Here is a 13,640-nt window from a genome sequence, read left to right as displayed (position 1 = left end):
GCAGTCCACAGGGCCCTGGGCTGGAACCCAGAGTAGAGGGCGGGCCCGGGTTCCTCCCAAACCTCCCAATTGACCTGGACTGTGGGTTCTTCCAGAGGGGAAGGTCTCTGGGCTGTTCCCCAACCCACATGGTGAATCTCTGAGGCAAGAAAATCTGCCAATAAGCACAGGACCCACCAAGATAGAGGAGGAACTTTGTCACACTAGTGTGAGAAGTGGGATCTTGGGGTGCACAGCGCAGCGGAAGAAGAAGGGTGATGTAAAAAAAAAAAAAAAGGGAGAGGGTTTATTTTTTTCACCACAATGGATGATGTAGTGCGGGCACTGATACAAGCTATGGAGGCCCAGCAGGAGGCTACCCATATCCAGGCAGCCACCCAACAGGAGACAGTGCGGCTGCAGCAAGAGACTAATCGCCTGTTGATGGACCAGGCTGCTCAAAATCGAGCTATGTTGCGGGAACAGGTAAACCAGGTAAAGTCCCTTACAGAGCTGAATCTCGGCCATGATGGGACGCGGCTCATACAGGCCAGCCATTGGCTGCAGAAAATGACATGGGAGGATGATATAGAGGCATACCTTCTGGCCTTTGAGGGGACAGCCCTATGGGAGGCCTGGCCTCAAGATCAGTGGTCTGGCATCCTTGCCCCATTCCTGTGTGGGGAGGCCCAGAAGGCCTACCATGATCTGCCTGAAGAGGCTGCGGCAGATTACCCCCAGCTGAAAGCAGAGATCCTGGCCAGATCTGGGGTAACGACAGCAGTGCGGGCCCAGCAGTATCATGGTTGGAGGTACCAGGAAGACAAAACCCCGCGGTCCCAATTGTATGACCTCATCCATCTTGCACAAAAGTGGTTGCAAACAGAGTCCCCGAGTCCGGAAAAGATACTAGCAGTTCTGGTCATCGCCCGATACATAAGGGGACTACCACCAGACCTTCGTGCCTGGGTAAGCCAGAACGAACCCTCCACCTATGACGAGGTTGTCACCCTGGTAGAGAGGCGAAGGACAGCGAGGGAGCTGACCCGACCAGTTAAGGAAGAGGCACCCCGGGTTAAACTAGCAGCACCGAGCCCTAAAGTTCGGATGACTGGTCCACCAGGAGGGCCGTGGAAAAAGAGAGAGGCTGAAGGCCCATCAAAGGCCACAAGGAATCGGAGCATTGAGGGAGAAGAGGATCGTGATGTTAGACTACCCAAACCAAGAGACCGGGGAACGCCTAGGGCTCCATACAGATGTTATGCCTGCGGGGAGTGGGGACACATAGCTGCACAGTGTCCCAATGCTGAGGAGCCTATGCAGTGTAACCTGGGGAGCTGGGCAGATCCATGCTCCCTAATCCACCTTGTGGGGGTCTCACTAACCCCACATATGTATACCAGACCAGTGAAACTAAATGGGGTAGGGACCATGGCACTGGTTGATTCGGGGAGTGCTATCACGCTTATCTCAGGGAAGCTCGTGAAGTGTAGTAAGCTGCTACAGGCTAAACGTACGGGGATAACATGTGTCCATGGGACAGTTAGTTACTACCCCACCATCCCAGTAAAACTAGAGATCCAAGGGAACACTACTGAGGTAGCAGCAGGGGTAGTCCCTAAACTCCCATACCCAGTGCTCATAGAGAGGGACTTACCAGGGTTTGGAAACTTACTCCCGGTAGAGGGATTGGAGAAAGATGGGAACCCTAAAATTGGTGAGGCATCCACAGCAGACTGTCAATCCCCAATCTTCTCTAAAATATCCCCAGATTTGTTCTCCACTCCCAGACAGTGTAGAAAGACAAAAAGGGAAAGAAGGGCAGCTAAGGCCTTGGGAACCCGAATACTGACCCAAAGCCAGAGGGTCGCTCTTGTAGGTAGGCGGACCCGCGCAGCTGAAAAGGAGGCCATGCAGGAGGGAGAAGAACCTGAGTCTGACCCCCACCCTAATGCCTCTGAACCAGTAGAGGCAACAGAGACTGGGGCCCTAGATCTTGGGCAGATTAGCCCCAGGAGAGGAAATTTTGGACGGGACCAGGCAGAAAACCCAAGGTATGACAACATTAGGAAGGAGGTGACTGAAATAGATGGGGTCCCCATGGAAGGGAAAACCCAGGGACCAGGACCCTACTTCATAATGAAGAAGGATCTCTTATACCGGGTTGCACCAGTACAGGGGCAGAAGGTACAGCAGATGCTAGTACCTCAAAAACACCAGAACGCTGTATTAAGTCTTGCTCATAGTCATCTTTTTGGGAGGCATTTGGGGGTAGAGAAGACCCTGGCACGAGTTTTATGACGGTTCTTCTGGCCCAGAGTACATGAAGAAGTGCGGAGGTACTGTGCCTCCTGCCTGGAGTGTCAGCTGCACAGTCCCCATCCCCACTTGAGGGCACCTTTACTACCCCTTCCCATCATAGAGGTCCCCTTCGAGCGAATAGCCAGGGACTTAGTAGGACCGCTGGAGAAGACAGCTCGGGGCCACCAATATATACTTGTTGTTTTGGACTATGCTACTCGCTACCCAGAAGCCAACCCCCTGCGGAACACGACCTCTAAAACTATAGTCAAAGAGCTGGTGGGGATCTTTGCCCGAATGGGGCTACCGAAGGAGATATTAACCGACCAAGGAACCCCATTTATGTCAAAGCTAATGAAGGACCTCTGTACGCGGCTCCTTATACATACCCTGAGAACTTCGGTCTACCATCCGCAGACTGACGGGTTGGTAGAAAGGTTTAACCGAACCCTCAAGGCTATGATAAGGAAGGTGGTAAGTCGGGACGGGAAGGATTCGGACACCCTACTACCCTACCTTATGTTCGCTACCCGGGAGGTACCTCTGGCCTCAACTGGGTTTTCCCCCTTCGAGTTATTATACGGACATCATCCCCATGGCATACTAGATATCGCCAAAGAGATCTGGGAAGAGGAACCCAATAAGGGGAGAAATATAACAGAGCACGTAATGCAGATGCGAGACCGGATAGCCCGGGTTACCCCTATTGTATGGGAGCATTTGGAGAAGGCACAGGAGGCCCAGCGAACCTATTACAATCGCCAGGCAAAAGTGCGACAGTTCCAACCAGGGGATCAGGTTATGGTGTTGGTACCCATGGCAGAAAGCAAGCTTCTGGCCCAATGGCAGAGGCCCTATGAGGTGGTTGAACCCCTGGGGGAAGTAACCTACAAGGTGCGGCAGCCAGGACTCAGAAAACAAGAACAGATTTATCACCTTAACCTTCTGAAACCCTGGCATGCACAAGAGGCATGCACAACGGTCCAAAAAGACCTAACCCAGGAAAACAAGCCTTCCAAACAGGTGAGAGTGTCTCCCGATTTAACACCAGACCAGAAGAATGAGGTGTCTGAGATGATCTTCCAGAACCAAGATGTGTACTCAACAAAACCAGGTCGAACAACCGAGACATATCACCACATCGTCACGAACCCTGGGGCCAGAGTAACAATGAGGCCCTATCGGGTGCCAGCAGCAAAAAGGGAGGAAATAAAAGCAGAAGTAAAAAAATTGCTGGAGTTGGGGATCATCGAAGAATCCCACAGTCAGTGGTCCAGCCCAATCGTGCTGATGCCCAAACCTGATGGCACCACAAGATTTTGCAACGACTTCCAGCGAGTAAACGAAGTATCCCAGTTCGACGCGTACCCCATACCTCACATAGATGAGCTAGTGGACCGTCTGGGTAATGCCCGATACTTGACAACCCTAGACTTGACAAAGGGGTACTGGCAGATTCCCCTTGCAGAAGACGCAAAGGAAAAGACTGCATTCTCTACACCAGAGGGTCTTTTTCAATATACTGTCCTCCCTTTTGGACTACATGGGGCCCCAGCTACCTTCCAGTGCCTCATGGACAAGCTATTACGCCCGCATAACAGTTATGCTGCTGCCTACTTGGACGATGTGGTCATTCATACCCCAGACTGGGAAATCCACCTGGAGAAGGTGGAGGCAGTCCTCGATACCTTCAGGTGAGCTGGCCTTACAGCAAACCCTGCCAAGTGCGCTGTAGGGTTTACAGAGGCCAAATATCTTGGCTACATTGTGGGAAAAGGTCTGGTAAAAGCCCAAGTGAACAAGTTAGAGGCCAACCAAAATTGGCCCTGACCAAGTCGCAAGAAACAAGTCCGGGCGTTCCTAGGTGTGGTGGGATATTACCGACGATTTATCCCCCACTTTGCCACAAGGGCAAGCCCCCTGACAGACCTAGTGAAAGCCCGTGGACCTGATCTGGTGAGATGGTCTGACGCAGCAGAGGAAGCATTCACAGACCTACGGACTGCCCTCTGCAGTAACCCCGTACTGATAGCCCCTGATTTCATCAAGGAGTTTATCCTGCAGATGGATGCATCGGAAGTAGGGTTGGGGGCCGTTCTATCACAGATGGTCAGGGAGGAGGAACACCCAATTCTATACCTCAGTCGGAAACTCCTTCCAAGGGAACAAAAATATGCAGTGGTGGAGAGAAAATGCCTCGCTGTAAAATGGGCCATGGAAACATTGCGCTACTACCTGCTCGGGCGCAGATTTGTCCTCATGACCGACCATGCCCCTCTTCAATGGATGCAGCGGAACAAGGAGAAGAACACAAGGGTGACCAGATAGTTCTTATCCCTCCAACCTTTCCAGTTCCGTGTGCAACACAGAGCAGGGAGCCGTCATGGCAATGCCGATGGCTTGTCACGTGTGCACTGTCTGGCGTCCCAAGCTGCCCAACCCCTTGGCGTTGAGCAGGGGGGAGGGATATGTGACAGACCCAGACCAGTGGGGTGCAGGAGTCTGGTAGAGGGCAAATATACTGGTCACTGGATGAGTAGTTTTCTGTTCCCTGAGTGACCAGAGAAGGGGCTGCACTAGAGTAATCAGGAACCTGCTAGAACCAGTTAAGGCAGGCAGGATAATTAGGACACATGGAGCCAATTAAGAAGCTGCTAGAATCAATTAAGGCAGGCTAATCAGGGCACCTGGGCTTTAAAAAGGAGCTCACTTCAATTTGTGGTGCGAGTGTGAGCAGCTGGGAGCAAGAGGCGCAAGGAGCTGAGAGTGAGAGGGTGTGCTGCTGGAGGATGAAGGAGCACAAGCGTTATCAGACACCAGGAGGAAGGTCCTGTGGTGAGAATAAGGAAGGTGTTTGGAGGAGGCCATGGGGAAGTAGCCCAGGGAGTTGTAGCTGTCATGCAGCTGTTACAGGAGGCACTATAGACAGCTGCAGTCCACTGGGCCCTGGGCTGGAACCCGGAGTAGAGGGCGGGCCCGGGTTCCCCCCAAACCTCCCAATTGACCTGGACTGTGGGTTCTTCCAGAGGGGAAGGTCTCTGGGCTGTTCCCCAACCCACATGGTGAATCTCTGAGGCAAGAAAATCCGCCAATAAGCGCAGGACCCGCCAGTATAGAGGAGGAACTTTGTCACACGACCTAGAAGTCTCTCCGTTCTGAGCACAAAAAAATCTGTCTAGCATTTAGCAGTAATACAATTGGCAATTAGTATGTTAGTCTGTTTTGTCTTTTACAGAATACAGACTATGAATCATTACCAAATGCATGGAAAAGGCATATCAAACAGTGATTTAGGCTTCATCTCCCTTGAAAAATACATGGCAGCTCAATTCAGCTTCACTGAACTATTCAAAATGTCCATACATTTGTTGAGGAAGTTGTGGAAAATGAAATGAAAACATAGGAACTGGTACAAATTATTAGATGAGGTTTTGAGCCAGTTGCGATGACCTCGCCTGGTTATCTTTGCCTGTGTTTCAGAGACTGGAAAGCCTGCCCACACTTCAACCATACAAGCATGCTGAACTTTGTGACATAAATAATTTCATGTCTTCCCATCTGATTTCTTCACTTTACTGCAAACAGTATGAATTCTGAAGTCATGTATCTTGCCATCTATTTCCTTTGACAGGGCCCAAATGCAACGGTTATGAATAGATAAAAAGTGTGTTCTGGACTTCTGGGTGATACATTGTAAGAATGCATCCAGTTGCTGCTTATTGTTTGCATCGTGTTCTACCAGTAGATTGTACTATAATAAAAAAGAGCTCCTAAAACAGGGTTTCTTCACTGGTGGGTTGTGACCCAAAATTGGGTCATCTGAATGTGTTTAAGGATCACTGGGTGGGCTGGGCTCAACTACGCCCCCCCGGGCTTTGTGACCTGGTGCACACGGTCGGAACACCATTCTTACAAATTTGGCCTGGTTGACCCCCTCATCAAGGGGGCCGGGCCAAACCTGAGCAGCGCTGCAACCTCTGAGGTTGCAACTCCCGGAGGAGGCAGCCAAGCCCAGCTAGCCCTGCGGGACAGGAGCTAGGGTCTGTCTCAAGAGGTGAGACTGATTTGTTTACATCTTTGTTTTCCCTGAAGATTCCCAATTCAAGTATTCACCCAGGTCAATGCTTCATATGGCAGGATCATAGCAAATGTGACATGGCTTAAGACCTTTTTAAAAAAGAAAATAGAATGACCTTTGTTCCTATTCTTTAGCTATCACTAAACTTTAGGATTAAACTGAATTTTAACATTAACCTCTTTCTCCTTTGTTTTCTTCTTTTCAGATGACTTTTTCTTAGACGAGGTCTTTCTGCTTTTATGTCTTCTGGATCTCTTGGGAATGCTTCCCATCTCAATGATTCCTGGTTCTTCAAAACCACCAAGATCAGTCAGATTCTCCATCCTGAGATCATCTAGATCCTCTTCCTCATAGTCTTCATCTTCTGTCTCTTCATCACTTTCTGACATTTCATTTCGAGTGTTTCCACCATGACCCTAGTGACAAGCAAAGAACAGTGATACACAGTCACAAGACAGTTTGCAGCAAGGGGAAGGAACAGTATACTTGGTATGGAAACAAACAAAAATAACAACACTTTGGTTACATGGTCACTTTCACATTGTAATTTGTATAGGCCAAATTCTCTGCCCGTATAAGTTGGTGCAATTGCAACTTACTCCAGCAGAGAATTTGGCTCTGTATATCCCCCACCCCATCTATATAGTTCTGTGATGATGTCATCCACCTCTTTTGCTCAGTTATGTTTTTGACTCATTACATTAGGTAAATGTGAAGCACTGCTACCGATGAAAAACAACCACTTCCAACTCATAAACAAGATTGACTGATCAACTTTCACTCAACTAGAAAACATGCAGAAACTGCAAAGCGAAAATGGCCCAGCCATTTGAGTGCAGAACCTGCATGTGTCAGCAACAGTATCAGTGAGATCATAGGCGCCGACACTGTGGGTGCTCTGTGGCTCAAGCAGACACCAAAAAAAAAAAGGGGTGTTCAGCACTCGCAGGGCTGGATAATCTTTTGTGGGCCCCAGCACCTGGACTGTGGCCCCACCCCAATGTCCCTCCCACGATTGGCCTCTTCCTCCCCAAGGCCCCACCCGCATTCGACCCAGAGGCCCCGCTCTTGCTCAGCCTCTTCCTCCTGAGGCTCGCCTGTGCTCTGCCCAGAGGTCCCACCCGTGCTCAGCCTCCCTGCCACCCCCGAGGCCCTGTCCACAGGTCGAGGGGGAGGGGGACGGAGGAGCACCCACCAGCAAATACAAAAATCAGCACCTGTGAGTGAGTTATACAGATAATTTTCTGGAGTAGAGAAATGGCCAATAAATCTGAAGCATTTAGTCAGGAGTGCTCTATCACATCTCATTACCTGCTGCATCACAAGAGAATAGTAGACACCCTTCTGTGTCATGAGTTCATTGTGTGTTCCCTGTTCAACAACAACACCGTTGTGAAATCCAGCAATAATGTCAGCTGTCTGGATTGTGGAGAGCCGGTGAGCTATCACAATGGTGGTACATCCAGCCCTAACCTTACAGGGGGGGAAAAAATGAGAGATTTTCTTTAAAATGTGGTGAAAACCCCCCAGAAAATCCCTATCTAACGGAACAGCGATAGTGTGGAAAATACAAGTGTAAAAGCCCTGCTGGCCCTTTATAGCTGATCATTATTTCCATGCATGCTGTCTGATTTAACAACCAAAGGACACTTCTGATTACAAAATCCACGTTTATAATAATGACAGGGAAACATGGATTAATTGTATAGGCTGAGCAGGTACCAATGCCTATAGCTAAGGTTGCCTGACGCTTCCATTTGTAAGACCTGTTGTCAGATGCTTATAACTTTGCCAAGATTTAATTCTTTGGGCTGAAACTTTCCATGCTGGTATCTGCCTCAGACTGGTTTGTTTGTTTATTTTGATTTGTTTTTATTAAATTTCAGCAAAAATGGTTCAATGATTTCTCAGAATGAGGTTAGAGAAAAATAATGTTGTTTTGCCTATTTTAAAAAATTCTTATAACTGTTTAATTGAGAAGCTTTATCAACTAAATGCTTGAGAGCAGGGACTTGAAATTTGGAGGAGATGGGCATGTCTCACTGTTACCAGGGACGTGCCTTTTACCATTCCCATGAAAATCTGCCCAAATGTGGCCGAGTTATGAGGCTCTGAAAATTTCAATTTGCATGTGCTCAGTAGAGACTTATTAGAGTTCAGCAGTTAAATTCCCCAAAGAAACAGCCTGAGCTCGCTGCATTGTATGACAGGAGTGCACATGCACCATCCCCACAGAGTGACTAAACATGTTCCAGCCCAGGATTGTGGGGGCTGAGCAGGACTTTGCCTGCAATTTCTCCTTGCCATAGTCAGGGGGAGTTGTGGCCCCAGGCACAGGAAACAAGAGTAGGGAGAGCAGAATGAACAGTGATTATGGAAGGAATCAAAGTTATGCAGTAAAGGATGATCTTGTCTGCAGGAAACCTGCCTTATTTGTTGCAGAAGTTGTAAGATGTGTAGTAAATGAGGCAGGAGATTGCAGGAAAAGAAAGGATGGTCTCATTATTGCTGTAGCAGCTGAATACTGCCCAGGGCTGGCTCCAGGGTTTTGGCCGCCCCAAGCAGCCAAAAAAAAAAAAAAAAAGCCGTGATCACGATCTGCAGCGGCACTTCGGCAGGAGGTCCTTCGCTCCGAGTGGGAGTGAGGTACCGTCCACCGAATTCCCGCAGAATTGGTGGACCTGCCGCCCCTCTCTGAGGTGGCCGCCCCAAGCACCTGCTTGCCAAGCTGGTGCCTGGAGCTGGCCCTGTTACTGTCCTAGAGAATTGGATTCTAACCCTGTATCTGTGCTGAGCATTCACGGCTGCAACTGAAGTCAATGGGAGATGTGCTTTTAACGTACATAGCGCAGTATAATGCAAAATTCTCTGAAATACTGAGTCCTGGGCATCACGGATCATGCACCCCAAAGTAGTATGCACTTTCAACATTAACATATCCATGTCTCATTTCCCCTTCTGTAATATGGGAGTAATACTACCACCTTACCTGTCGGGGGTGTTGTGAAGATAAATTCATTAGTGTTCATGAAGCACTCCGATACTAGAGTGATGAGAGGTATAGAAAAGCCCATGAGGAAGTTAATAATTTTGCTTTCAGAGCAGGGTTTGAATGGCATGGGGGCATACATTGAATGCGGAGGATAAAAAGAAATATTGACTAGCACTGAATGTTGAATAGCACCATCCTGTGCACTAAATGAAGCAGGGGCGTGGAAAAAATAGTATGTGATCATGTAACTGAAGACTGTCCCCTAATGCAGACACACAAGGGGACCAAATTAATGTTGACCAGGCAACTTTAATTCTGTCATTCCCTACATTTTCAGTGCTTGACTTTGGAACCTTAATGTTCTTTTCATGTAGTGTGTGTGTGTAATTCAGTATAAATCATATTATCTATGCAGAATATAAGGGCTCAGCAACCAAATACTACCCTCAATTACACCGTGCGCTACCGCTGATATTAGAGTTGCCAACTCTGACTGAAGCTATTCCAGGAGATTTTTTTTTCCCCAACATGACAATGTCATTTTCTAAAAATATCCTATTAAAATCTCCTGGATTGCTTTCAATGGTCACTGGGAGATCGATGCGATTCTGGGAGACTCCAAGCCAATCCTGGAGGGTTGGCAACCCTAACTGATATCGTGTGGTCAGATGGGTACAAGTGAAGGCAGAATTTAGGCCCACAGACTTAACATTTATTGCAGATAAATGCTGTGGGCCATATAGTGTCCTTGAGCCACGCATAGAACTTATGCTATTCTGTGTTTATTATTACTGAGTACTAATGGGAGGCTGGCTTTTTCATACAGCTTATTTTTTATGATACACCACTGGTTATATACAAATACACGTCAGAAACTTAAAGCAGTGCTGCAGCCCAGTCCTGTAGGCCTCACTCAGGCGAAGCTCCAGATTCTGTCGCCGACTCACCGTGTGTCCACTTAACCTGTCCGTGCCTCAGTTTCCTCATTTGCAAAATGGAGAGAATGATCCCTAAGTCCCAGCAGTGTTATGAAGATTATTAAAACACCTGTTTAGTGACTGGAGAAGATACAATGCTGGATAAGCACAATGTGAGACAGGATGTAGTGGAGGCCAGCATTAAAGAAGACGACTTCTGTCTACATGCAAATATCCTGGCAATCAGGAATGATGCTAACAGAAACAGAGCCTGTGATTGCTTTAGGGTTGCCACCTGTTGGGGTTTTATCCGGACAGTCTGGTTTTTGGCTTCTGTGTCCTGGTGCCATTTATGGTTTCCAGATGCCCAGTTTTTGGCGACCTGGCAACCCTCTCGCACCTGAACAAAAAGCTCAGTTACTGCAGGCTGGGGAGAAGTGCCGGGTCATTAACGCGCACCAGCCTCTGCTCAGCCGGGCCACCTCCTACCTGCAGGCAAGCTCTTTGAGATGGTCCAGCGAGCAATGGTGGGGCGTGGGGAGAGGAGCGACTGATGGAGGCAGGGCCTCAGGGGAAGAGGTGAAAGTGGGGAGGGGCCTCAGGGGTGGCAACCCGAGATTGCTTAATGGAGTTTTGATTAAATATTACAGGGTCATATCATGACACCAGAATTTGAGTATGCATCCCTATTGATTTCAATGCCCTCCTTGAAACCAGCGGAGAGCTGTGCTTAAAAACGGATGGCATGCTATAGCCTTTAATGTCAAGCTTGGCATATGGTTGTTGTGCTTCTTAATACTGATTGATAACTCTAGCAATAGGATTCCTACCTTATCAAGAGCTGCTTGCACAATAGATTCACTCTCATTGTCCAGAGCAGACGTGGCTTCATCCAGCAGCAGAATCCTGGGATTCCTTGCCAGGGCACGGGCAATAGCAATTCGCTGTTTCTGCCCTCCGCTCAGCTGAGCTCCCCTTTCCCCCACCATGGTGTTAAATTTCTGAGAAAACCAGAGGAGCATAGAGATTGCAGAAGGGGTCAGTTGAAATCCTTTTACACCCCCACTCCCATTTTATTGTTACTATCACAAACAGAAATTCCCCCTTTTAAAAGTTTTATGATGGATGCTCCAATAAACACTTTAAGAATAATTACTTCTAAAAGAACTGTCTTGGCCAATTACATTCAGTATTTTTTCCCCTTGAGGCAGAGGACAGTTTAAAATTCCTAACCATCGGTTTACATTTTTGGCTCTGTCTCACCTTCTAGTTGGACAGGCATTAGTATGTGGTGTGATGGTTTTCTATTAGTTTAAAGAATGTACTCTAAAATTAGATTTTTCAATTATTATAAAATAGAAGCAATTGAAGCGAAAAAAAACAGACAAACTAGAACTGGCTGAAGGAATCCAGCCTTGATTGGCTAACAATACTAACCAGTGACTACTCACGACACATCAAAGCAATTTTGTTTGCCAATCTCAACCCAGTTTAAAAAACAAATACAAAAGATGGGAATATTGGAAGTGGGAACAGATAGATAATACCTAGCAGAAGAAAACAGAATAAAAACAATCTGGTAAATTGAAAAAATCTCACATTGTCCATAGAAATTCCTTATCCACCCTATTAAAAAATGTTGACACATGACATACAGCTAGTATTGTAAATTAAGAACATTGTGGGCCAATTTGTCAACTGGAATAAATTCCAAAACATCAGTGAAAAGCTAGTGAAGCACCATCTATTTGCACTAGCAGAGAATTTGGGCCACAGAAATTCAGTAGAACCGAGAGAGAGAGAGATAAACCGAAGAATTTGTCATAATTATAAGGTGCTCAAAAGTACATCAACTCACATCAGGCAGTCTGGATATAAAATCAAAAGCATTGGCTTCTTTAGCTGCTTTCTCAATTTCAGAATCAGTAATACCCTCTCTGCCACAGCGAATGTTCTCAGCTATTGTTGTAGCAAACAAAATAGGCTCCTGGCTTACAAGGCCAATACGTTCTCTTAGCCACTTTATATTAAGTGTCCGAATATCTCGTCCATCTAAGGTAATCTGAGTGGAAAGGCATAAATGAAGAGTTTGAGGAAATGTATTATGTTTAAAATAATTAGTTCTTATAATGGTAGAATAATAATGATATAATAATTGACTTAAGTATTTGTTTAGCAGCTTCTCACATGGAATAAAGCAATAACATTTAAACAAAATGACCAGGAAAAATTAAAAATATATCTTCACAATCACCTCAGACTAGAAGAATGGAAGGAGTAGGATAAACAAAAAGAATATCCCCAAATATTTAAATCCAAATTTTGACTTCCCTTAATATCAGTAAAGTCCTATCTAGGTTTTTACAATATTCTCATCATCATGGCATACAAGTAATGAAAAATCGGTTTCAGAATTTCGTTGGATGCTATGTATCTTTTGTTCTTTCAAGAATCCAATTTTTTGTAATGTCATTTTAAAGTATAGGTGTAATCTAGTCAGGAAACTAATCTTCATCCTAGTAACCAGGAATATCGACAGTTCACCCAAACTAACCTCTCCTTGGACTGGATCATAGAATCTCTGTAGCAGCTGAATAGCAGTACTTTTGCCACAGCCACTGGAGCCAACCAGAGCGATGGTCTTCCCCGATTGAACTTTCAGGTTCAGGCCCTTGAGAATCTGGAAATATAATCTTTATATGTTAGTCCAGTAAGTATAGAGCTACTTAAATAAATGGTTTGTTTAGGAAAAGGTCCATTAAGATGCTTAGCATCATGATCAAGCCAATAATGAGAGGTCTGGTCTAACAGTGTACTGAACTCCCAGGCCTGCTTTTAGTCCTTTGTTCCAATCCTGGTTGGAAAGCACTTTGAAGATGACAAGAAAAAGTTTTTATTACTAATAACAATCTTGCTTTGTTCTATTCTTATTCTATAAAGACTGCCCTAAGAAAAAAACCTTTGGCTCTGAAAACAAAGTGGGTGTTTTAATATCCCCAATGGAAGGAAGAGTCAGGGTTTGACGATCTCTAGAATTTACTAGGGAGTGATTAGTTATGGAGTAATGACACTTTTGTTGCTATGTTCACATTTAGGAACATTTTACATCAGTCCGTTTATCCCATCTTATAAATGTCTAATATTATTAGTGGCCAAAATATTTGTCTCCTATGGGAACTCTTATGTATATTTATATTTAGGCTGATTTATGACTACACTTTTTTTTTGCAATAAAAGATCAAAACAACAGTAATATTGTTCTCGGCTCCTTATACTATACCAGAAGAATTCCAGTTTTCCAGTAAGCTAATAGCAGATAAGCTTTGGTGTTTGCTTGACCAAGCAAGAGCATCATTCGCCACCCCTTTAACAT

General features: G+C 46.2%; 1 protein-coding gene across 3 annotated transcripts in view; it reads right to left on the bottom strand.

Moving 5' to 3' along the window:
• Positions 1-13,640, bottom strand: part of LOC112061493 (ATP-dependent translocase ABCB1-like) — a 64,861-nt gene that overhangs the window by 25,909 nt on the left and 25,312 nt on the right. For 2 of the 3 annotated variants that reach the window (XM_065583288.1, XM_065583289.1), the window contains exons 13-17: positions 12,822-12,947; positions 12,126-12,329; positions 11,098-11,268; positions 7,670-7,831; positions 6,535-6,774 (exon numbers count right to left, since the gene is read on the bottom strand). In XM_065583288.1, the coding sequence (XP_065439360.1) occupies positions 6,535-6,774; positions 7,670-7,831; positions 11,098-11,268; positions 12,126-12,329; positions 12,822-12,947 (903 nt within the window). Of the gene's footprint in view, positions 1-6,534; positions 6,775-7,669; positions 7,832-9,722; positions 10,409-11,097; positions 11,269-12,125; positions 12,330-12,821; positions 12,948-13,640 lie in introns of those variants that run through there. The other variant, XM_065583290.1, reaches the window with a different exon arrangement.

This window comes from Chrysemys picta, chromosome 2 (assembly GCF_011386835.1).
Source record: "Chrysemys picta bellii isolate R12L10 chromosome 2, ASM1138683v2, whole genome shotgun sequence".
NCBI classification, from domain to species: domain Eukaryota; kingdom Metazoa; phylum Chordata; order Testudines; family Emydidae; genus Chrysemys; species Chrysemys picta.
This window is presented reverse-complemented; position numbering and strand designations above follow the sequence as displayed.